This window comes from Anser cygnoides, chromosome 20 (assembly GCF_040182565.1).
Source record: "Anser cygnoides isolate HZ-2024a breed goose chromosome 20, Taihu_goose_T2T_genome, whole genome shotgun sequence".
Lineage (NCBI taxonomy): Eukaryota > Metazoa > Chordata > Aves > Anseriformes > Anatidae > Anser > Anser cygnoides.
The window spans coordinates 1,482,307-1,507,966 of record NC_089892.1 but is presented as its reverse complement, the minus strand read 5'-3'; the positions used below and the strand labels follow the sequence as shown (position 1 = coordinate 1,507,966).

Genomic DNA, 25,660 nt, shown 5'->3' with positions numbered 1-25,660 from the left:
GCGCGGCGGGGCGGGAGCGCGGCGCGGGGCCGCCGTCATGTTCCGGGGGAGGAAGGCGGCGGGAGGGCGGTGGGAGGGCTCCGCTCATGCTCCTTCCACAGGGGCAGCGGCGCTCCGGCGGTGACTCATCGCGGGACGTGGAAAAAGCACCGAGAGGGCGAGCGAGCGGCCGGGCGGCAGCGCGGAGCCCCCCGCCGGGCCGGACGGAGCCCGCGGCCGAGCGCAGGCGGCAGCGCCCGAGCCCGAGCCCGAGGCCGGGCGGCGGCGGAGCCCGGCGGCAGGTGGGGAGCGGGGCCGCCCGCGCGCTCCCGGCCCCCGGCCTGCGTGGCAGCCGCCGGGCGCGCTCCCGAGCGGCGCGGGGTGTGGGGGGGGGGGGGGGGGCGGTGAGGAGGGGGGGGGACGCGGGGGCGCGCGGCGGGAGCGCGCGGCCGAAGTTGCCTGCGGGACGCGGCGCCGCTCGCTCGCTTCGCGCGGGGCTGCGGGGCCGCCGCCGCCTGCCCGCCCCGGGGCCGGGCCCCGACGCTCCTCCGGCCGCAGGTGAGCACCGGGGGTGGGGGGGGGGGGGGGAGGGTCCGGGGGCGGAGGGCCCCGCCGCACCGAGCGGGACCCCCGGGAGGCCCCCGGGGCGGGGGAGGAGCGCGCGGGGCCCGGGCGGCACGTGCACGGCCGGGCCGGGCCGGGCGGCAGCGCTCGGTCGGGGCCGAGCCGGGGCCGGGGGGGAGCGGGGGGCTCGGCCCGGCCCGTCCGTTCCCGGCCCGCCCGCCCTTAGCGCTGCCCCCTCGGGGCCGGGCAGGCGCGGCCCCGGGTCCCGGCGCGGCCCCGCAGCGCGCCCCGCGGCCGCCCGGTGCCGGGGCTCGGGGCCGGGCACCTGCCCCCGGGGAGCCCCCGCTGCTCGCGGGGCGCCGCCGCCGCCCCCGGCACGGTGCTCGGCCCCGGGGCGGCGTGCACTTGTTGGGAGGAGCGGCGGGGGGCATCGGGGCTCCGGGTGTCCGCCCGTCCGTCCGGGTGTCCGCCCGTCTGTCCCGCTGCCCGTCCGCCTGCCCGCACGCGCCGGGCGGCCCTGCACATCGGCGGCTGCCCGTGGCGTTACTGCGGGCTCGGCAATCCGATAGGAAATATCGTAGCAATTACCAGCCCGGTGATGCAAGCCCCCGGCGCGTTATGGCTGTCCTGCTGGCGTTCCTGCGTCTCCTTTCGAAGTTGGTTGCTGTGAATCACGGCCAGCAACCATTCGACTTGTGCAGCCTTTCTGCCGTTTTCGCCTTCTCCGGCATCTCTTGACGCTCACACGAACTCTTTCCATTGTCATTTTTTTTCCTGCCGACGTTCTCCGTGACAGTCATGCTTTCAGCAGCGGGGGGGGGGGGGAAGGGAACTTGTTTCAGATAGCAGAGTTGCTGCCCCCGTTTCCTATGGCTTTATGCCTCAGAGATTTAAAAAAAAAAAAAAAAGAGAAAAAGAAGTGGGGGGGAGGCTTTTATTATGGTGGAAAAGGAGCATCCTCCGTGGGAAGTGCGGTTTCTGGACGGGGCGCGAGTGACGGCTGTCGCCCTGGCGGAACGTGTCAGGACAGAACCAGCCCTGTGCGCTCCCAGCACCCCGGCACAGAACGCGCCTCTGCTCGTGTTGTTCGCCCTGCTCCTCTGGAACCTTTTCCTTGACAAACACGTGCTTTGTCAGGGAGGACAGGCACGTAGCTTGGAGATGAGTTTTAATGCACCTTTGCAGCGCGTAGCCTGGACTCCAAGCCCACGCGGGCAAACTGACTTTTTTTAGTACTCGCCTCCTGTGGTCCTACCCAAAGGGTTTTATGCCAGTATGCGATACTCAAACTTATATTGAAAATACTGAGCCTACGCTGTCTGTTCTCATTTCTCATAGTAATCGAGGTTGTGCTAGAGGAAATAGTGGGAGATTCTGAGATTTATCTCGCACCACGCTTCTTGGCTTTGTTCAGACCTATCGTCGGTCTGAAGGCCTCTTCCAGTCAGTGGCTTTAAAGAGGTGGTTTTTTTTCTTGTAGTTCTTTTTTCATCTGTTAACAATTATTTACTCAGAGTAAAATGACTATTTTTTAATTTTTTATTTTTGTATAGGGATAGGAGCCAAAAATACTTACGTTTTTTTCTACTCAACGTGTGCTTTCTTAGCTGTAAAATGGAGGCAAGTTTTTCTGCGCACCTTGAGAACACTTTATAGCTGTGCAGAGGATGAATTAGTGAATGTACTTCACACCTTTTCCTACTTCATATGTGCCAAATATGTTTAACTTAAGGCTGTGAAAAGTAGATAGACAACAAACAACATGGCAGCACAGAACTGGAGCAGCCAGCGAGTGGGGCAGGCAGTAAGAATCCGACTTTCTTGTTCTGAATTTAAAGCACGAGAGTTGTCACGTGTTGCTGGACGGGCAGAGGCAGTCCTAGAGGAAGATGCCAAAAACCAAATTATGAAAGTGGACATCAGTATAACCCCAGGGGCCTGACTCTTGCCCTGTCCTGAAAGCCTCGTTGGGATAGAGGACTTCTAGAACACAAATTTAGTATCTGACTTGTGCTTTTTAGCCTTTGTCACCCTGAATTACTTCTCTTGGAAGCTCTTGTGATAGAAGAGGTTGTTCATGGCAAAGAACCCATGAAAGTTGTCTTTATCTCCAGCTAATGGGGAAAAAAACCAAAACCTGGAACTTCATTTTAGACGCTGGGCTATTTTACTAACTGCTTCAGTATATTAAAATTCGACATGTCCAGATGGAAAGGGGCTGTGGTGCTTGGGCACAGAATTGTGGTTAAAGAAGCCGTGAACAGACGTTTTGTTAGGAAATGGCGTGGTGCATCTTCGTGTCCGGCCTAAATGCAGGACGCACCGGCAACGTTCGTGCAGACACGGAGCTTTCTTGTGGTCGCAGAGCTCCCGGCTGCCCTCACGCCACCGCTCGTTGCTGAGGGCCCGAGCGCGGGGCTTTGGGCAGGAGGTGGAGGCCCTCGGGGTGGCACAGGGGGAGCCTCGGCGCACCTGAGTGACACGCAGTTGTACACCCCTGGAAATGGCCTTTACCGGTGTAAAACCGTGGGGAAGTTAAAGGCTGGCTGAAACAGACAGAAGGAAAACGTTGGCATGTTAAAGGTGGAGGCCTTGAAAGTAATTTCTTCTGGCGTTAGCTCCTGTTAACGCGGGTGTGATTGTTGTCCTCGCCTGTTCCTTTGCAAAGCTGACAGCACGAGTGCATGAAAGCACTTGGCAGGCTCCGTGCGCGTTCAGCCAGTCGGTCTCCGCGTGCCCTCGGGGATCAGTGCCGTCTGTCTGAAAGCTGGGGGTGACAGCCTCAGGACGAGCCGATGTGCCTCGGCGTCGGGCGGAGCGGCCGGGGCTGGGGAACGGGGCTCCGCTTCCCGCTGCCGGGCTGCCCCTGCCCTGCGCCAGGCCTGGCCCACGGGTGGGCTGGGGTAACGCTGAGGAAGCAAAAGACAAAACTCGACTGTGCTGAACCCCTTAACGTGGCTGCTGGAAGGGCGACTTCTGCTCTCCCTAGCTGAGTCCTCGAGGGGCACGGGCCCGCCCAGCGGTCAGACCGCTCCGCAGAGGGCGGCCAGCACGTGCACTGCGGGACGCAGCCGAGGTCCTCCCGCCTGGGTTCCCCAGGGCTCGCGAGGCCGCGCAGCCACGTGCCCCGTCCCAGCGCTGGGAAGCACGGCTTGCTGCCTTGTGTCAGCTCAGGCTTTGCAGGGCACGTCCAGTGATGCTGCAACAGGTATTCATTACGCAGTGCTTTGGGATGAGGGCAAATTCACAACGGTGAGGTACGGGTCCCGCGAGGCATTCCGCACAACAAAAAGCAGTGCAGAGTGCCGGAGCCCCTCACGGGGCACCGCGGTGTCCTGGCGCTGTGCGGAGGTGTCTGGCGTCCGTCGGATCCTGGCCCTGCAGCAGTGAGCCGAGGAGAGGCCCCTGCCACCGACAGCGCGGGTTTGGCAGGGCACAGTGCAGTGGCTCCCCGGGGAGGCTGTGGGATCCCCGCCGTGTTCAGGTTGGGCTACGCAGCACTGCAGAGGGTGCTGAGAGGGGGGGGGGGGGGGGGGGGGGGGGAGGGGAAAAACAGAAGCCAAAAAATTTGCATTCAAATTCTAGATTTTAAGAAAGTGCTTTTTTAAAAGCACAGTGCGCTGTTGGTTTTTTTTGTTTGTTTGTTTGTTTGCTTTTCCCAGCAGGTTGCCATTGCTGCAGTGTGTCTGAATTAGAGAGAACATTCAGCCCTTGTTTAAAAACGTCTTACAGGTTTATTGGGGAGGGTGCCGTTTGGTTTTAAAGCCGGGTTGGAGCCGCTGTCGCTGCTTGGCTGAAAGGTGGGACAGGGGGAACCAAGGTCCTCACAAGCATGGGACTAAGCGGGCACTTCTAGAACTTGGGAGCTAAGTTTTATTTAAAAGCAGAAAGCCGTGGGGAGTTGCTTTTAATAGTGGTTCAAACGCAGCAGTCCGTAAAGCTGTCAAATCTTTTTATGGCTAGATAGGTCTCTTTCTATCTTGGCTTATTTTTTATATGCATATTGGCTTGGATCAAGATTACTTCAAGTTCTAACCTGTGCTAAGTATTTAAACATCTGGACATGCTGTACGCTGACGTACATGCACAAGAAGTCTCTTGAATTGTGTTAACGTTTTTAAACATATATTTTTTTTATTTTCAGAATATTTTAAATATTTCATAATTTTTTTAAAAAAAATAAATTATAACTGTGTTTAGCTTCAGTGTTTAATCAGATGATTTGATTTCTCACATGGCAAATATCAAACACTTTTACAGTGTCAGTACAATTAAAGAAATTAAATTTCTGAAGTGTTTACTTCAGCTCGGTGCTACTTTAAGTGTCTGCTATCATAGATTCCAGGCAGTGAACAGCTGTCTGTCACAGATGGGGAGGAAAAAAAACTTCCCCTTAGCTTCTTACTTCTAAAAAGGTTTCCATACAAAACCAGTAGTAACGTAATACTACCTTTTAGTCAAATTTGAGTTTCCTGTTACGCGTTTAAGTGAACTGACAGCAGACAGTATCTATTTGAAAGCAAATGGGGTAAGTGAATGACTCGAGGAATTTCATACTCCAAAGCGTTCTTGAAACCTCACAAATGCTTGCTTAGAAGTCAGAATGCATTATTTATTTGGTCTCTTTTTTTTTAACGTCCTGGAATTCTAAATCTACTTAAATACTGCTTTTAAATCTTCCCCTCCTCAGGTTAAGGCAGCGTACTCCTCATGCACAATAAAACTCCTGCTCCTGCAGTGACGTTGAGATAACTGCATTTTTTTTCCTTCCAGTGACTTGTAGGTGGTTTATGAATTACTTCTTTAGAGTCTACTGCATTTTATTAAAATAAAGTGGTATTGGCTGTCCTGTTCTTGTACTGTTTTGCAAAACAAAATCAGGTAGTTTGGAAACTCTCAAGGACACATGTAGCAAATCCATATTTTTCTTACAGTCCAAGTGCAGAGAAGTCCCAAACAGCGCAGGTATAAAAAGCCTAATGACTTTTGTAAAATAGAGCATTTTCAGCTAAGATCTTGAGGTGGTAGAAGTGATACCTGACGTCGTTTTGAAAATGGAGGTCACGCACAGAAGTGCACGAAGTTGGTTCTGGGACCAGAAGTTAGGGTGGTTGGAGGTACTGTTTTATTCCCTGTGAGCAAGAACAGCATGACAATATAAAACACACTAAAATTGTTAGAGCACGCCTAATGACAAAATGCAAAAGATGGTAAGGTTGTGGTTTGTTTTTATTTTATTTTTTAACTGAAAAAGTGGCGGCAGCTGTCATACAGCTTTTCCCCGTGTGATTGTTTCCTCACCATCAGTTGTTTTTTTTCCTGGACTGTTAACATACCTATTACAGCCCAGAGGCAGTTCTTCCATTTTTTGGTGTTTCTGCTTTGAGTAACTTAAGTCTTCAGCTGCGGGCTCCAAGCACGATGCGTGCTTCACGTGGTGACTCCAAGCACGCACCAGGCCCTTCCCAGTCTCTGGGCAGAGCCTTGGGCAGCAGCACGGCAGGGCGGTGCATTTGTCCTTCCCTTTAGGTTTTGGTTTTGTTCGTAATTTCAAGCAGCTCTCGCTCTGATGCTGCCCTGCTTCAGGGGCAGGGGGCCGTGCACCTTTCTGTTCGCTGCGCCTCGGGACGTGGCTGCCGCTGCGCGCCGGCTCGCCTCGGCGTCGCGTGAGACGCGCGTTGTTCGCAGACGCGGTGGACGGGCCGTTTGCGCAGCGCCAGTCACGGGGCAGGTGGAAACGTGGCTTCTCCAGGCACGGGGGGGCTGCCTGTGCTGGGAGCCCTCCGGGGAGCCTTTGGGAGCCGGCTCCTGACCCGTGGTGTGCCGCGGGCGAAGCCAGCGGGGCGAGCTGGGTGCGGTGCCGGCCATCCTAAGCAGGGAGCCACAGTGGCTGCCCTGGGGGTAACGCTGAGGAGCGGGGTGGGGGCTCCCCGCTGATGAGAGGATGGCGGAGTGGGAGAGGGGCAACGAAGCTCTGCGCTGCACAGCTATTTGCAAAATGAGCGGCTGTCAGCAGCCCGAGATAGGCGCTGCAGCCTGGCCGGGAGACAGCTGAGGGACCTTGCCCAGGGGGTCCCGGTCTCGCGTTTCAGCTCAGCATCCCACCTCTCCCGAGCCGTCCGTCGGCGTGCGCCCTGCCGTGGGGCTCCCCGGGGCCGGGGGCGTCCCGTGGCTCTGCCCCCCCGTCCCATGGGACTGGTGGCACCTCACCTAGCGCCCTGATTCTGCAGGGGTCAAAAACCGAGCCGATAAGGGCCGTGACCCCGCGCCCAGCCCAGCCTGCTGACGGAGCAGGTGTTGCTCCACGCCCTGGGAGGATTTGCAAGTCTTTCATTTTGCAGAGCTCGGTGACAGGCACCGCTCTCCAGTTGCTTTCGTCGTCCGGTCTGCGCGCCTCGAGAAGCCCGCTTGCTGCGAGGCGGGAAATACCCGGCGGCCTGCTGAAAACTCCCGGTGTGCCCGAGACGGAACCTTAAATCCACGCTGACAGCGGGAGCGGGTGCTGGATGGCAAGGACGGCTCGTGCGAGAGGCGGTGCCGAGGGGCGTGCTGGCGGCGGGGAGCTCGCCCCGCTCGCGGCGCGGGGAAACGCACGTTCCCGTTCTTCTTTGCTGAGAGCCGGCAGGCCTCCTTGCCCTCCTTCACTTTGGGGAGTTTTTTCTTAACCTCGTGAATTGTAAACTGTGCAGCTGGAGATGGAAATGGCTGTAGTTGGTGCAGCAGCAACTGGGGAATGTTGGTCTACAGGGCGGATTACTTCACAGTAAATTCAATGTGATTCTTTTGAGGAATTTCAGTTTAAGTCTCTGTCCTGTCCTTACCCTCATGGACGCATTTCTCCGCCATTTCTGCTCTGAAAAGGAGTTTTTTCTCCTTGTTGGAGGGTTTTGCGTTTCTTCATAGAAGCACTGAGAACTGCCAAGACTCTCTTGGAGAGTTTGTGGTGGGTTCTGGTCCTCGGGGCATACGGATGTCATTACGGTGAGGAGATGGGGAGAAAAACCCGAGAGGTGTTTTAAGGTTCCTTTTCTCCCAAGTGTAGGGACTTAGATTGAAATAGGTATTCACAAACATGGACACAAAAAATCCCTCTTCCGTTCGTGGAAGTTCTGCTTTCATTCCCCTGTGCTGTCAGTATTCCATTAGACCTTCTATCAAACAGCTGTGCAAAACTTAAATCTTAAAAACGCTAAGCGAGAACAACCGCAACAAAAAGCCTTGACAAGGTCCTTCAACATACACGACTGTATTTCAAAGAAGCAAATAAGTCAGAGCCGTGTGTGTCTGTACGTTACCCTTTAATCAGCAGGGAAATCTAAGTGGTGACTTTCAGCTGTCACTATATTAAGAACCAGTGCTGCCTTTCGTGGCAGTCTGTATATACTGGAGTCGGTACTATGTAGTAAATATTCTTGCTGTGTTTTCATAATCATTCTACTTAGAGTAAGTGCTTCTTGGGTGGGTATTACAAATCTGTTAATCTTTATGGTATTTATAGGGTAATTTTTAACTCTCCTGAGCTCCTTACTTCCTTACAGGTCAATTACTCGATTTATAACGTTATGTCAGTCGTAAGAACTTTACCATCCAAGGGTAAACAGTGGTGGGTACAGTTCTTTACCTGTGTTTGCTCTTGGTTCTTTGTATATTACGGAATGCCATAATTTACAGTGTGACCTGTTGGGATTTCTTTGAGTCTCCCTGGTTTGTACTTTAAAGTGACTGTGATGACTTATTGCAGCTTTTGTGCTTCATCACTAATGGAGGGAGAGGGGAAAACTTGCCGCAGCCCTCTCTGAAGAAAAGGCTGTTAATCACGTTGCAGCTACTTAAGTCACAATCGCTGCAGATAATGTTTAGGTATTTTTGGTTGGCTATTGATGTAACTGGTGCCTGTAAGTCAAACATCGCCGTGTTGGTGAACACACAGCTCTCGGGGAGGCGTTGGTGGGAGGGAGGGCTGGCTCGAGGCTGTTGGCACTGTAGCTGTCAGTTTTAAAGTGAAGATGTGTTTGAGTCGAGGGGTTTGAGTAGGTCTGTTTTTTGAAAAGGTGATCTCCCCATGCTCGAGATTGTCTTCTTGAGATTGCCTTTCCCCTCGCCGCCAGCATTAGCACGGCGGTGTGACCTGACGCTGGTGTCCCCGCTCCTTTCGTTCTGGGGACAGCCCCGACTGCTGCTCATCAGCAATCGAAGCCCTCAAAGAAGCAGAAAGGTGGGAAATCTTCTGGAAGGTGTAGGGTAGGTGCAGCCGGAGAGCCTGAACAGTCTTGTACTGAGCTCCCTTCCTCTTGCTGCCTGGGAATGCTGAAGCGTAATCTGCTGGGCTTTCATTTGTGCTGTTCTGTTTGGTATTTGCAAGATGCGGCTTCTGCTGCAGAAGCAGGTTTCGGCGTCTGTGGTGACTCTGTGAGGATCTAATAAATCCCCTAAGGAGCCTGATTTCTAGTTGCACTTTTCTTTCTTCCCAGATGTAAACCATGATTCATTCTCACGGACAAGCAGACCTTGTAGCGTGTTTGGTATAACACACAGTGAACATATTGTTTTCAAAGATTCAGCTGAGATTTTTTTGTTGTTGTTGTTGGTTATGCTTTGTGAGCACATCATGCTGTGGTGTTCCCTCTTAGCCTTTTTTTTCCTCCTCCATAACCCCCCTCAATATTTCATTTGCTTGTGGATTAGCGAAATGTCAAAAGGGTAATGAGGGAAACAAAGACTTTATTTCAGAGTAGGAAGGTCAGGTGTTCGCTGCCTCTGCTTCGCTCATTCCATCAGTAACAGGGCAGCGAGACGCTCACCCAGCACCGCGCTCGCTGCAGGCTTCTCCCCAGCGCCGTGAGGTCTGTGGGGTCCCATCCTGCCGCCTGCCAGCGCCGTTTGGGCGTTCCTGGGACTGGCGGGAGCTGGCGGCGTCTTTACCCTGCCTGGCGTGAGACGGTGCTCAGCTCGAAAAGCGTACATGAAAGGCAAGCCTGGGTCGGCCGGCGGGGCGTGTGTGTTCAGGGTGCCTTTTTGCATGTAGTGCTCTAAAGGAAGTTTGAAATGAACCATGCATCACCGTGTTATCAGACTTTGGCAAAGTTGCCCAAGATCTTTCGTGTTGTTCATCTGAAACGGGGGACAGCTGAATGGCAGCTCGCTCATTTTATTGGTGACATAGATGGCACTAATGAGTTTGATAATAGCAGCTGGATGATGTGGGGAATGTATTTTCCCTTCGGAGACTGTCTCCAGTTTGTTACACCAGACCGTATTTAAGTTTTTATCTACACTTAAGTCATCAGGCAGCGGTAACAGCCAGGGTTGCTTTTGTTCATGCGTCCAGGACGTGGCATTAATTCTGCTCCACGCTCAGCTGCTGTCAGTAGCTTTTCCTTCGCGCTGTGACTGTAGGGTGAGGTACTGGGGCTCTCAGGCTCGTGGCTGGATGCTTTGCTGAGAACGTGTGGCAGGTGTGTCCCTCACAGACCTGCTCTCCTTTTACTAGCAGGCTTTGGGGTTAGACTGGAGGGGGTCTCGAGGCGCCGTAGCAGAGCAGCCCTCCTCATCACCTCCCGTGTGTTAAAGCTGGGGTTTGACCTCCAAAGCGTGGTGTGGTCCTGCCTCTGCCTCCTCTCCGCCGTGCTCGCAGTTCTGGGACTTTGGGTTTATCTCTCTTGAGCCTTGGTTTGATCCAAAATAGTCCGGTCCATTAACCTGTGGCTGTGACTTCTCGAAACCCACCGGCAATGTGTACAGTCCCCTCGCAGGATTCTTCCTCTTCCTGAAATACCAGGTACACCTTTCCTCTTAAATGACTTCTGTGCTGGCCACAAATGCATTTTTTAACCTCAATTCAACTCCATTGATTTATGAAGCTCTCCTGCAAGCCCCGCGTTGCAGGGCTGAGAAATCACTTGTTTGTGAGGCTGTTCTGAACGGGTATTTGAGAAGTTGAGCAAGATGGGTTAATCAAGTTAATTAGAAAATCCATTAGGATTTAGGAGCAGTAAGAAGATGAGCTTTTCTTTGCTGCCGTGTTTAACTCTAGTAGGGATTTAGAGCTCAGGTTGCACACTGAAATTTTGACTCCTACGAAATGTGAGATAACTAGGTGAGATATTTTCGCCCCCACCTTGCCTCCGTCGGGGGCTGGTGCAGGGTTCTGGTGGTCGCTGACCACCTCTGGCGCCTGTGGCAGTGGTGTTAGCAAATGCAGTTCCCTAGGTCTTGGAGCCCTCGGGGCGTCCTGTTGGAAATACAGAGATCGGTGCCTGACGGGTGCTCTCACCTGGGGGGTGTTCGGGGCCCTGGCGCACGGTGTGATTCGAGCCAGGCAGGATGCCTGGCACTGCACAGCTCCCTCCTGTAGCCCAGGGGGGGCACAAGGGTGTCGTTTCTCCCCTGCGCAGATAGATGTTTCTGGATGTATTGTTCAGGCTCCTCTGTCACGTACTGAGCCCAGTTCGTTTCCAAGTGTCTACTGGTCATCAGCCAATGAAAAGCCGATGACTACTATAAAAATTTCTTCCACATGCAAACCAAAAGGCACTAATTCAGCATTTATTCATGTTCTGTCAGACCAGCAGAGTCGATGGATCCCTAGCTCCTGATCTGGGTCTGTCCCACCAGCATGAGGCAAGGTTTTTCTGCGGGGCTGCAAGGCTGCTCCTCGGGATAGCTCCTGCTGCGGTTCGTGCTTTTTTCCAGAGAATTGGGTACATTGTTACTCACTTATTTATTTATTTATTTTACTAGCTCTCTAAGCTGGTTCATTTCACATCAGCTCAACTTGTTCCTTTGCTGTCAGTGTCTTTAGTTTTGATTTTTCTGCTTTTGCACTTGCTTTGCTGTGTCGTTTGCTACTTCACTGCTCAGGGTTGGCTTCACCTGGATTTTGTTGCACTTAAGAATTATTTCTGTTGATGAGAAATAGTGTTTTGTACACAGGTATTAACAAGCTCTCAACATCATTTGAATTGATATTGATAAAACATTGTAGTTTATTTTGAACTATTGTGAATGCTTGTTCCTTTGTGAAACAAATCTTGGTGTTTCTGCAAGTGCCTGATGGTAAAGAGTTGTCCCCGCTGCTGAGCGGGCCCATGGCAGATATTTTGAGGTGTGTTCAGCATAATTACTCTTAAAAACTGGTAATTCAAGATGGTTGGAAAATTGCATTTTGCTTTGTTCATAGACTGCTGAAAACTAAATTGCACTGTGCCTCAGCTGGGTATTTTTGTTTCTTTCTTTTAGTAGCGTTAGGACTTCTCCCCTAAATTCTTCTCTTCGCGGCCGTGGCTGACGGAGGTGTCTTGCGGCAGGTAGAACAGGCACGTGTGTTGAAAACGTAATGTAAAGGCATTTGCAAACGTCTGAGAACTTTTGATTCACGCTCTCTGACGTGAGTGTTTTTTTCGCTATTTTTATATTAAAGACCACATCATACATCCATAGACGTGGGGTCTTGGCAGGCTGGGAAAGAAGCATGGGGCAGGCAGGACAAGAGGCTCGTATTTACATGAGCGAGCCTACGGGTTTTAATAATCTGCTGATTCTTGTGGGTTTATGCCTCAACAGTGGGGCTTATTAGAATAATGAAACGCGCGGGGCAGAATATAGCGCTGAATGTTTTTTGTCTTGCACAGCGCTTGCGCATTTAGCCAGAGCCTTCTCAAAAGGTTGATTCCCAGCTTCTTGTCAGAACATTCTGTGCAGGCCTCTGTAGGAGAAAAAATTGGACCCAATTTAAATAGACAGTCTTGTGAATCCTGAAAGAATTTGGGCATTTAGCCCAGGAAAGGGAGAGTTCTCTGCAAGAACGTCATTAACCCTGTCTGTCATCAAAATAAGTAATAAAAGTAACTATGCAGACTTTATAAAGAACAGAACTTTCTTGTTTTCCCCCGCAGCCTTGATTCGCGAGGCACTGGTGCGTGAATCTTGCTCTCCAAGGGGAGCTGTCCCGGTGGGAGAGGGGATGGAGGGGCCTTGTGGCAGCGCCTCGGAGGAGTGGGCACGAGGTGCAGAGCAGCATGAAACCAAACCAAACCTGTGCTGTTGGTTCCAGGAACGGGTAGGGAAACTGATTGTTCTATTTAGTATAGATAAGACACTTTATAGCAACATATGATAGTACTTGTCCTGGCATATTTTGAGGAGGAATGATACAAACGTGTTTCTAATGTAGCTATTTTTGTAAGTAGAAAAATGTTAAATCTTTTTACACAGGGAAGAGTTTCTGCTTCCGTTTGGCTGTTGCTTGCAGGATCCAGATGCGGGGAAGCTCTTGCAGCATCTGGCTGCTTTGTAAGTCGTGCAGAGGGTTTATGAGGTGGCTTTGAAGTTGCCTTTGGATTTGAATCATATGAGTCTTCACGTTGGCTAGGCTGCATAATTCTCAGCATCATTTCCTCTTACTTTTGATTATGAGAAATGTAAATACTTCAAGCTGTTGTTCTGATGTTTTGAAGTTGGGCCTACATAAATATATATATATTGTCCTCCTCTGTTCCTTTTCCCTCCATTTGAGATAGATATGTTGGCTATAAAGACACAAATTAATGGCTGTAGAGCTCAACTGCGTGAGCAGGGTGGCTACAGCAGGTTTCAGGGATTTTGAGCCCATCTGATGTGAACTGAGGAAATACTTTGCGTTCTTAGTTGTATGTGGTGGAAACGTATTTCAGGGATTGGCGGAAATCGGATGTTTTCCCCATGGGTTGGGAATAGTTGGTCTGCCCTACTGGATTTTGGCTCTGTTTTTACAGGGGCTCTTTGGGTGTTGATTGAGAGTGGAAACTGGTTGTATTTCACGTGTAGATTGTCAGCTTGCTGGTAGAACTGTAAGCTTGCTTACTTACGTGCAAATAGCTGATCGTTCCCTCGATGCAGGAGGGAGGCCGCAGCCAGCGGGATAATGAAGCTGACGTTACGGGTACAGACAGAGCACACTTCATAGCTGTATGTGATGTTACTTATTTCGGTTATGATTTAATGATGTGAAAATGTCTGGCAGTTTCTGTGAACGTATATGTTATGAATATATTTCCAGCCTATATTTAATCTTTCCTTCATCTGAAATGAATGAATTCTGAGTAGGACAACAGAAATGTTCTTAAATAATTTGGCTTCAGGCTTGAAAGCTTTATTGCATTATAAATTAAAAGGTAAGCATGTTGTTGCATGCTTAGTAAGCAATACGGTAAAATTCCAGGTAGATTTAGTATGTGTTTATTTTTAACGTGTTTCGTTAACACTAGTAGTGGCCTGAGAGGTCTATCTCTACCCTTTCAAAGGTTGTAAAAATGAATTAAATGAATACTTTTGGAAGGCTCGAAATTGTGCCTAGAAGAATATAAATTAGTTGGGGGAAAATGCAGCCTGCTGTTGCTGTTCTGTACAGTATTATCTGTCTTCAAAGTAGCTGTTGTCAGTTTAAATGCAGCTGAATGCCATCCATACTAAATTTTGATTTTAAATATGTATTTGATATTTATCTACAGATAGTAGGAGCACTGTATGTAAATATTTACACATGGTGTTGCAGGAGGAAATTCCGTGCGGGGAAGTAAGAGGTAGGACTAGTCCGGTTAGGCTGGTGAAAAGGAACATTTATCTCATTGTCACATCGATTACTTAGCCATAACTGTAAATCACCAAGTACCCTTGGCATCGATCCTAGGACTGTTTAATAGGAGCCGTGTGAAACCATCCCTTGTAGTGAGTGGATTGAGCTACATAGCATTTAAAGCATATTTAGAAGACTTTTAAAAACAATTGTATCTTTTGATTTGGCACCAAGATCTAAGAAGCAGATTTCACAACATATTAAAAAAAAAAGGAAAGAAAACACACCAAAAAAACAACACTAACAACAAAAACCTCACATTAAACCTGTCCTCCAAGTCCATGTTACATACTACAAGAAGAATAGATGGTTTACAAGAAAATAATAACAGTAGTAACAAGGAACAAATAAAAGGTAGAAAATAAATCATTTAGCAGCTGTTGGTGTGTTTGGAGCCATAGGGGACAACATACAGACCTCATCTACGTAAGAGCAGTGTAAATTACTGTTGATGCTGTTGCATCAAGGAGATGATGTATGGAGAAAAACACAATGGGAACATGAGAGATTTTGAACCAAAATTAGAAATAAGCTGGTAACTGCCTTTCTGGTTGGTGGTGAGAACTAATGCAAGTAATGGGCATAAAAATCATTCTATCAGATTTATTGTCTTAACTCCAATAACATCTTCAGGTGTAGTAGTATAGTTGAGAAGGGGAAAATGCTCACCGAGACCTTGCTATTTCCAAGTCATTTTACTAGATTTGTTGCCAAACTAGACTATAGTGTACTTGAAAAAGATGATCTTGCCTGCTAAAAATGGGAATATGGACCCAAACTCGATGTAGAGAGTAATTTAAAGGAGAGGGGAAAGTTTGACACGGATATTTAATTATTGGCAGGAAGCATTTGTTTTATTGACATCTGCAGTGAGATGGCTCCGACTGGCTTAAAATTTGTTGACTTAATGTCATTTTGCTTCTAGGTATGGAACAGTGAATTACAGTGTCTGTCACAGCATTTGTTTAATGAATATCAGTTGTTGACATAAAATGAAAAAGCTCTAGGGCTTTTCAGCCATTTTGCTAAAACATTCTTGGTGGATTTTTGGGTCTTCCAGAAGCCAGAACTCCATTACTGGCTGTTAAGACTTTGTGCAAACTAGATTCTCCACAAAAAGTTTGCAGAAAGTCTTAACGCAACCCCATCTGCACCTGCTTTCAGGATAAATAATTCCAGCACTCATAAAATGGAACATGTGTCTGAAACGCTGAGAAGACTTTGGTTCTGTTCTTCTAGGTAGTGGTCAATTTGTTACAAACATCCTCATCCTTTTAAGGGTTTTATAAATTGAATTGCAGGTACGGTTTTCACCGAGGGCTGTGACTTCCCTGATATTAAAGACGAGGAAAGCTGATTTCTGCCGGTTTTCATTTCTCCTTTAGAGCTTATGTCATTGAGGATGAATAAAATTATATTAGATGGTATATTAGCCCTTTGGTCATGGATGGAATTACTAAATCTAATGAAGTTGTGTAACTGGGTGATCGTAATACTGTTTTTAAGAGTTTGTTCACGCTTCCGTGTATTTTTGCTTTCTTGGGCTTTGCATGTGTACATAATTCATGCTGTATTACATTTGCTGGTGTATATGCATAGATACAGTTTCTTCCTAATATTAAGCCTAAATTCTTGAAACTGTTGACTGATGATACATCTGCTCTTTGCGTAACAGTTCTTGCTTGGATTCTCTTTCTGCAATCTGGAGCTGTTAGTAAGAAAAAAATGCACGGCCCTTCCTCTGCATGGCTTTTGGTGGCCGTAGGCAGCCTCGCCACCGCAGCAGCATTCCAGCCAGCTGCACATTCTGTAGGCAACTCTTTCTAAACGTTTTTTTACTAAATTGTTTGCTTAACTCGGCTCTTGCTGCATTCTCTCCTGTCTCTTGCATTTCAGCGGCATTCCTCATGTTTTTTCCCTTTAACATTTGTATTTATAGGTTGTTTTTATTTTCAGTGTTGGCAGGTGTGTATTTCACATTAACGTGAGGCTTTTTTGGATGTTAGGCTGCTATTTGCTTATGGTAATTTCCAGTCATCATAAGGTGACTGTTGAGAGAGATGAGCAGAGAGGGGAAAAAATTGTCAAGCATTTACAGTAAATACTCTCTGCTTTTGGAAACACTGTCAGAAGTTTAATTGTTAGGTTCAAGTAAGTTTGTCATGTGCCAGACAGAATCAGTCTGCTGTAATGAACGGGTTGTGCACTTCCACCAGCAAAAAGGGAGAGTGAGAAACCCGGGGACGCTCAGGACTCCCTGTCACCTTGCACTGCAGAAGGGATGGGGTAGGCTTTTTAACCTAGCCTGTAATTAGGTTTTGCATGGAAGCATATATTACTGCGCTTGCTTTGCCAAAGCTCTTCAGTATGATGGATGAGATTTAAAGGTTGATCTGCCTAAATTGCAATGAGAATACTAACGACAGAGATATTTCTGTTGTGAACTATTCCTACCAGACATCACGGCTGTGACAGAAATGGTGTAAGATAATGGACAATAAAAGTCACTCAAAAATAATACTCTCCTAGGATTGGACTGCCTTCTGCACGGCACGTACCCTGAACCGGAGCGATAATGTAATCATAAGCCAAGATCATCATTTAAATATATAGGGAATCTCATATAGTATCCTGACAGATTTATTTTACGAGCAAGCAAGAGAGAATATTATTGGGCAGTAGAGAGGAAGAAAGTGTTACTGATGCGGCTGTGTTTATTTTGTAAAATAGTTTGCTCTGTCCTTTTGGGAGCGAATCCCACGCTGGGCTCTGCTGCGGATGTCGCCAGCTGACCGGCAGCCTGCCTGCCTTGGGCACAGCGGCGGCTCTTGTTCACAGTTAATCTGTATTCTGTGTACGTTGAGAGGGGGGAGTTTGGGCAGTAGTTTAAGAGATGCACTTGGCTGTGTTTAAACAACCCGTGGATTTCTGGAACGATGTAAGACTTGCCTTTTTGTTTTGTTATACACAAGGTACCCAAATAGAGGGGCTTGCCTCCTGCTGCACTGGGGTTTGGGATGGGGAGGTTGTGAGAGGCAGAGAGTAACTGAGTGGAAAAGCACGTACATACATACATATGTACATATATCATGATATTTGAGGGCGTTGGAGCAGGTCAGAGGTACAAACAGCACAGTAACGTGTCCAGGAAGGGCACAGCTGCCCCCATTTCACAGTCAGGAACGCTGAGACTCTGGAGACCTGGTTGCATCGCTTTCAGGGTGGGAAGCGGTGCAAAAGTAGAAAGCCCCAAGCCCCATCGTTCATTCCACAGAGTGGTTTTTGTGGCGGCACGAGGGAGGGCTGGAGTTGCAGGGCGCGTTACAGAAGCGGCCTCAGGAGGGGCCTTCACCCGAAGCGCGGGGCAGCCCCGCCTGCCGGGCTCCTATCACCGGCCGGTGAGCGCAGCCGTGCTGACCACCGCACCGAGGTGCCTCCCCTCGCTGCCTGGGGCCTTTCTGCCTCAGCGGGTGCTTGGGCCTGGTTTGACGTCCGCTTCGCTCCCCTCAGGAGCGCTTTCCACCCCCGTGGCGCAGAGGGCTGGAGCAGTAGGCCCGCCTGAAGTCACGCTGTGAGAGCGAAGCGCTCATCCCGTGTGGGCCTCGTTGTGTTCCCCTCCACTCCGAAATCTCTTCTGAGCTCCTGAAGAGCAGCTGACTTTTCTGCAAAGCTGCTGAGGTACAAACCAAAAGAAAATGAGGTGAAACTTCTTGGGACCTGGAATGCTTTTGGTGCACTAGTTTCAAAATTTATGTCTCCCAACTTAAAGCTTGTTGGGTGAGGCGAAGCAGCTCTAGGCCGAGTTCAGGTACATTTTCTCAAATATTTCTCTATTTATTTAGGACGCTGGTTCAATTGGAAGTCTTTCACTTCCTTCCATTGTTTTCAGAAACTGTTTTCCCCAGTGGCGCAGGCGAACAATCGTTCAGCATTAACATCTCTGCAAATATTTACATAGGCAGTACATTCAGTTACATAGGAACTGCCGTTTTTTGTGTGTGGCTATATGCTGCAGTGGTGTCTGCTCTGTACGAGAAAGTTAAAAGCATTTTCAAAGGCAACATGCCTTGCTTTATATTGTACAGCTAAGTAGCAATACTTTAATAACTGTAGATATCAGTGTATTCTGTATTCATGAGAGTTCTTCTGATTTTGCTGTGATAAAGGTGCTTTGGTGTTTGGTGCAGAGGGAAGTAAGCCTGCCTCTGCTCTTGTAATATAAAGGTGGCACAGGTAAAAGCAGTGTGTGATCATAAGCTTTGGTGTTTGAAACTCACCTGAACTGCTGACATTTTTGCTGTTGTATGAGTTATTACATTGGTTGGTAGCCAAGCCAAGCAATCTGGAGTTTATCTGGCTAGTTAAAATTGACCCCAAACGCCAAACAATTGTGATATATCCTTAACGTGACTTGGCTGGAATATCCTGGAAGTAATGCTGTATCAATAGAGCATCAGGGAATTCTTTTCCCCATGCTTTCAGGCACCAGCATTGGTATCTGCTCCACTTACCCCTTCCTCTCTCAAGGACAGGAAGCCCAATTGCCATCATTTGATTTTAATGTGTAGTTCCCAAAGCAGGCAATTGCTTTTTTGGAGACAGAGGTAATCGTTTCAGTTTTGATTAAAATCTGGAAAATGCTGCAAGAGATTTTCTGAATCATATATAACCCTTGCTTTTGTATATGTAGATTTTTGAGGCGTATGTGTTATTGGGGACTTGCTCAAGTTAAATATCTCGTACATGTATTCATAGTAATGTCAAAAAGCTGTTAGGTTGTTCTTGTAATACCTTTTGCAGGTGAGGATCCAGTTCTTTTATCCACTTTCTGGAAGATATGTGATGCTTCATGCAATTTAAACATGTTTTAATTTACTGTCATGGTCAAGACCCAGTCTGAAACTGTTTGACACCGCAGAGCTTCCTTGGAAATTTGGAAGCATAATAAAAAGCCTGTCACTTGAGAAATGAAAGTGCAGAACTAGAACAATGTAAAGTGAAAGTGTGCCAATGCTGAGAGAGCTTATTCAAAGACTTCTTATTTCCTACTGTTGTCTTTGGCTGTTTTAAACAGATTTAAAGCAAACAAATGAAAAACAACAAAAACCACAACACCCTAACCCTCAATTATTTGTCTGCAACTGCTCCTCCCTGAATTTGATAACGAGGAAGTGAGACCAAATCTGGAGTGTTGTTGTGACTGCTTGGTTTTTTGTTCTGAGGAGCTGTTCTCTTCCCTATTTGATTATTTTTGTTGATGCTATATTGTGTCAATGATGTTGCTGCTAGAAAGTGGTATGTGAAATGAATTTGTTACTCCACTTGTTAGTAAAATTACATCCTAAAGCAGATCAGGATAGTAGATTCATCTTCTCCCTCATCGTGCAGGTCTGAGACTGAAGAGGGGCAGGAGGGTGAAACTTCTTGGTCTACATGTGGAGACCACTGGTTCTAGGTGCTGATGCATTAGCTGTCGCTAAAGATCGCTACTTCAAAAATGACACATGTGCCATAAAAGCAGTCTGGTTATTCCTGTACATTCAGTTTAATTGTATTTTTAATGTTGGTGTCCAGTCTGGGGTAATGCTGCATGTTTTGTGGAAGTGGTGTAGGTGTGACAAGTGTTCCTGCTGTTAACTAACAGTGAAAATGCTGGACCCTGCCTCCTAGTAAAGAACTTTAATTAAAGGAATAAACCACCTCACATGAAACCCAAAACCTAGGTATAAGAAATAATTTTCTTCAAGTGCAGGAGCGGCCAAAGTCTTAATTTTTCCCATCTTTCCAACTCTTAAAAGAATAATAAGGAAAATTCATTACTAGTTAATATCACCGTCAGTTCTGGAAGCATTCCTTGCAGTAACTAAGCTGAGCTGTCACGTAGGTCAGCCTCCTTACTGCTTGTGGTCGACACGCATGTGGTGCTGCTGCGTGGTTAGCACGCAGGAGGTGCTGCCAGCCCGATCCGTGCAGCCTGAACAAGGTGGGAGTTTGTAACTCGTTTGAATGACTTTGAGAAGACCAGTCCTTTTCAAAGGAATGAACGTGTGGCTTTTGGTACGCTACATCTCCTGCAAATGCTTACATTAGTTACAAGGAAGTGTTTCGTGCTAATTGTTGGAATCCATGAGATAATTTCATGCACAAATTATGGGACTCTCCAAAAAGCCGGCAGCATTTTGTCGGGTTCCACTGTACAACCCGAGTACCTTTTTGGACATCGCAGAGGGCCTTTGTGTCCCTGGCTGCTGTCTGCAGGGCCTCTCGCGAGGATCCCCCAGCCTACCTATGCCGCGTTTGCCAGCAGCCCAGAATAGCTGAGCTGACAGCCCGGGGCAGGACACGCTGTCCCGTAGGTGTCAGCGGGCTGCGGGCGGCTGTCATGTGAGCCCTGCGTATCTCTTTTCAAAGCTGATATTTGGTTCTTGCCTCTTCCTTCGCTTCCAGCTGTAGCACTTTAAACAAACAGTGACCGAACCCAAACACGCCGCCCAATAAATTCTCGTACGTGCTCGTGGCGGCCGGGCTGTTCTGAGCTGCTGGTTGCCTTCCCGTTGTTGCGGTAAGCAGTCCTGCCGTGAGCTTCCCTGTGGCAGCCGAAAAGCTTCGGTTCTCCCCGGAACGCCCCAGATTTGTGTGTGATCAGATGACTGGGGTTCTCATGTTCAGCGCTCACTGCCTCTTCTCTGTGGGCTCTGTTCCTGTCCTGAGGCAGGAGGCAGTAGGTAAGATGTTTGATCAGAGTTAGACTACAGGTACTTCACGTGCACTGCACGGACATGCCTTTTTGTCTTGAGGCTGCAAATGTGAAATTCCCGAATTCCTTGGGAGATGAGTGGTGAAAGGGGCGGCTGTCAGAGCCCGTGCTCCATAGCAGCGTTTCCTCTGTGCCTGTGGATTTAGTAAAAATAAATAAATAAATAAATAAAGTGTTGTTTTCTCCCTTTAGTGAATGACTTTTCTTAAAATAATGAATAATAAAATAATAGTTCTGTCAGTATAATATAAGGTAGGAATTTCATAGGAGAATTTAATGTTGGTATGGAGAGACCTGTTTTTCCTTTTTAAATGTTCATCATTGTTCCTTCTAAATCTACAGATACCTGAAATGGGAGGAATGTTAAAATCAAACTGTGTCACGCTAGTAGTGATTATCTTTCTTCACACAACCATAGCAGGGTTTGGGCTGGAAGGGACCTTAAAGGCCACCGGTTCCAGCCCCTGCCGCGGGCAGGGACACCTCCCACTAAGTCGGGTTGCTCAGAGCCCCATCCGGCGTGGCCTTGGTTTTTCTTCCACTGGAGCTTCATTACACTGACTTGGAAAAACATCTTTTACTAAGAGCAACCCTTGCATTTGTCTCTTCGTATGCGGTAGCTATCCCCGCTTTCACCTCTTTCCTAGTGAGTGCTTGTTAGAGTGAGCATTTGTACGCTTAAGGACCAGGAGGAGCCTTTCTCGGATTCCTCCCCAGCGCCGTGTGCTCACGTTGTGGTAGCTGGCGTTGGAAAGGCCTGCCGGAGCTAAAAGCCCACTTCACCGACAACTGTTAGAAGAACCAAGCACAACTTGCAATAGAAATTCTTCTGCATCATATTTTCTCTCTCCCCCCGCACACCCCCCAAATATTTAAAATACCTTTGCATTTTAAATTAAGAATTAGTCATTGCTCAAATGCCAGGCATGCACTATTAATACACTAATGAGATCAGGTTGTGCTCTTTCACTGAGTGAGTACTTGCCAAAACTCCTGAAACAAGTTTCTGAAAACGCTTGTGTTGGCCACTAAATCTCACCTTGTCACCATTACGCCTCTCGTCACCATTAAGGACAGCGGCACTGCAATTCTGAAAGCAGGTCTTACCTAGAGCGTGTACGGGTAATGAATAACCAGCTGTGAAAAATGTTGTTTAGCAAGCCAAAAAGCCCGTTTACATCCTTTGGAGGGGAAGGGACATCAACGTGTTCGTTGTGCGTGTTCTGTGTACGCTCTGGTCTCATTGCTGTGGACTGGCTTTGCTCCCAGGGCCGGATCCTGACCCCAGACCACGCACTGTGTAGCAGTGCAGTGCCAGCGATTTAGGGGACGCTTTCAGAGTGTAAAACAGCCAGGATGTGTCCCCGAGCCTGGCTCGGACGTGGCACCACTGTTGGGTCAGGTTCGGGTTCAGTTTTCAAGGAGCAGCGCTGCCCATCGAGGTGGTGCTGAGCCAGGAGGGACTCGGCTCTCCGGGGCTGGGGCGAGGGGCGGCGCTGAGGGGCAGCAGCCCCCGGGCCAGGGGGAGCGCAGGCGCGTGGCGCGGTGCTGCGGGGTCAGCCCTACCCGTGCTGCCCCGTGCAGTCCCACAGCGTGCTGCAGTAACGAGGAGCCTGCTCTGTCCGGGTTGGGGAATAAATTCCTTCGCCTCATTCCACCGTCATGGGAATTTCAACTTTCTTCTTTTTGATTTTCTCTCTTTGTTTATTTCTTTATTTTTTTGCTTCTGAAACAGCAGCAAAACCTGGCTGCCACCCTTCAGAGTGCTTCCCGTTGGTGTGTGCTGGGGTTGATTCTAGCTTTTTGAACACCCTCATCCAAGTGCTTGTTTCTCTTCTTCCTTCCTGTTACCCACAGGGTTTTGCTTGGTTTTATATGGCTCAGAATAAACCTAATCTTGTCATACTGTGAAATAATTGGGTTCAATGTAGATGCGAGATGTGATGGCTAGAAGTTTCATGTTACAGGTGCTGGATTTCACAGCTCTTCACCAGCTGTGCTACCAGCAGCATAAATGAAGGTTAAATTTCTATTTGTGTTGTGGCTCTGAACTTCCCAAATGAGATCTTTGTGCTTAAAAAAGGGAGAGGAGACTGAAGTGGTCTCTATAAGGTGCAGGATGATTTTGGAGTAAAAATGAAGGGTCATGGCAAAAACAAAAGTCACCATCACTGTTCGCAAGCTTACCTTGAGCTCTCTATCTGGTATTTGTTGCTAGATTCTTTTCTGCAGCCTTTAACTTCTGCAATTTTTGTAGGAAATTCTGCTGGACAGTTGTGCTCAGTAATTGCTGCAGGTCAAGCTAGAAAAAGTCATTTGTGGAATTGTCCCGTGTTTGCTTGTTTGCTCCTAGGATAACTAATACTTTGAACTGGTTGAATTTAATGTTTTCGTAGCTACGGCTTCCTGTGGCTGCATGAAAATGGCTTTAAGCTGAGATAGGGGAGAGGGAGCACGGGTAAAGTCGTGCTGCTTTTAGGTTGTCCCTGTCCAAAGCAATGTACCAGCTTTGGTGTTCTGTGCCGCGAATGGGTCTAGAGGAGAGCTAGAACCTTGTAGGTGCTTGTCAGTGACCTTTTCACAATTTCAGACATGGGTTTATGGAGTGCAAGCTTGCCTGAAGCATTGTCTGGTTTTGAGTAGAATCTGGGCATAATTTTTGTTTTTGCAAATCAATTAGGGTTTGTTAGCTTTCACAGCTCTCACTTGACTGTGTAATAAAATAGATGAAGAACTATCACTCCAAGTTTAACAAGTATGTAAGAATCACAAAGGATGTTTTGGTCTTTCTCTGGATGTTTTGGTCTTTCTCTGTGTGAATTATTTATTACCATCTCTGGAAGAATGCGCGGAAAGTTGGGTTCACGTTGGTTGTACGATGTAAAGTATTGTGGAAGATCAGAAGATGTAGACCCTAAACCAGAACTTAACAAACGTGACCTGGGGAGAAGCACGCCTTTCTTTGTGTTGTATGGCCTCGTTGATTGCACGTGCCTCAGATTTCCATAGAGCCTTGAATGCTTTAAAAGCAGGCAAGGTAGGGTCTGTTCGGAAATGCCTTAAAGCCGAGGAATTGCGGTGGGGTGTGAGCGTCGCTGGTGTTCGTTTTTGTTTTGCGAACGGAGAACGTGCTGGCCTTTCTGCAGTCGTCCCCCGCGTGCCTGGTGCTGCGGGGATCGTCTCGCTCAGCAGCTCCAGAGGAAGCGACACTCCCCGCCGTTAGCCTTGGTACCGGAGTTGAGAAAAGTAATGCTTTTTTTTGTAGATAACGTACCACTGAGCGAATAAACCCCTTTTCTGCTGTTTTTCTTAGTGTGAAAACATACCCGTAATGTTTGTCATCGAGGTGGTTTTGTTCTGTTACCTCAGGACCACGGGCGTAAGCGTGACCTGTCGCTGCGTGCTCGCGCGGCCGTGCCGGCGTGCGGGTGCGTCAGCGGCCGGCGAAGGTCCCGCGGGGCGCTGCCGGGTGGCAGGGTTGGGTCCGCTGCATTCTGGTGACACGCGTAGCCCATCGGAGGGGGGAAGAAGGGGGCGGAATCAGTTCTTGCTGCCTTGCTGCACAGCCGCGTACGGGCACACCCCTAGGAAGAGTTTTTGCTTTCCGTGTTGGATTGGCACTGACGAGCCTTCTCTCTCTCTCGCGCGTTGCTCGCAGCTCCCGCGGAGTGAGGCAGGGTTTGGCATGGTACCATGGAGGGGCAGCACAACCACCCGCACCACCTGGGGGACCAGAACAGCGCGCTCTGCAAGCTGCCGGGCCAGGACTACCAGCATGACCCTCAGGTAAGCGCGCTCTCTTCGGCCCTCCTTTGCTTTTCGTCCCTGCCTTTTATGAAGCATGGGGAGTTCTTAGCGATTTTTTTCCCTTTTCCTTTGTTTATAGCACAGTTATGGCAGTTCCAGGGTATATCCAGTTTGGGATTTTGCCAGCCAGGCAGAGTTTCCTGAATCCGATTTTTTACGATGATAAGAGACAAAGGAAATACTTTAAATTTCACTTAAATCAAGTATTTTTAAAACATCTTATAAAAACGTGGACTATGTTGTCTTTCTGTTCTCTGTGATTCTTTGAAGAAAAGGCAGTTGTTTGAACGTAAGTGAATAAATGCATTTTATTTCCTTGTATAGATTAATAGTAAATGCTAAAGAGAGAGTTACAAAATACAAGAAAGTTCATCCTACATGAAACTGTAGACTCTCTGACTTCATTTCCTGAGGGTTTCTGGAAGATTTCTACCATAGTATATTTTGTCCGTACTGTCATCAACTTACACTGTGGTGGTTCCTCTCCCTTCCCCTTCCAACCCTTTTGAAGCAGTGGGTTAAAACAAGGTTAGACCTGTAATAAAATAACAGCGAGACCTTCACTGTAATCATGAAATTTGTGTTTCGTGAATTCTGAAAGCTTGAATTTTTCAGACTGTTTTGCTGTTTTTCAGACCAGATGAGTTTTAGTAGTATGTATTTTGAAAAGTGAATAAAAAGCACCATGGAAAAGCTGTCAGAAAGAAGAATATTGGAACTGTGGCGTAACACTGCCGTGGGGAGGGCACGTGGGTGTTAATTTGTTGTTCCAGCTGTGCAGGCCAGCGATGCTCAAGGTTTCTTGAGCAAGAAATGGTCATTAGGACGGCGGTATCAAAACCCAGTATAGGGTTTGCAAAAACAACGAGTTGCCTACACAGATAGTATGGCAATGAATGTATCTTATACAGCACTACTTGGAAAATACGTTGTATGGAGCA

At 48.4% G+C, this 25,660-nt stretch overlaps 1 protein-coding gene across 2 annotated transcripts in view; it reads left to right on the top strand.

Moving 5' to 3' along the window:
* Window positions 1–57: 57 nt before the first annotated feature.
* Window positions 58–25,660, top strand: part of NEK6 (NIMA related kinase 6) — a 63,962-nt gene continuing 38,359 nt past the window's right edge. The window contains exons 1-2 of one of the 2 annotated variants that reach the window (XM_066980616.1): window positions 58–281; window positions 24,571–24,698. In XM_066980616.1, coding sequence (XP_066836717.1) covers window positions 24,606–24,698 — 93 coding nt within the window. In that variant the 5' untranslated portion in view covers window positions 58–281; window positions 24,571–24,605. Of the gene's footprint in view, window positions 282–392; window positions 538–24,570; window positions 24,699–25,660 lie in introns of those variants that run through there. The other variant, XM_066980617.1, reaches the window with a different exon arrangement.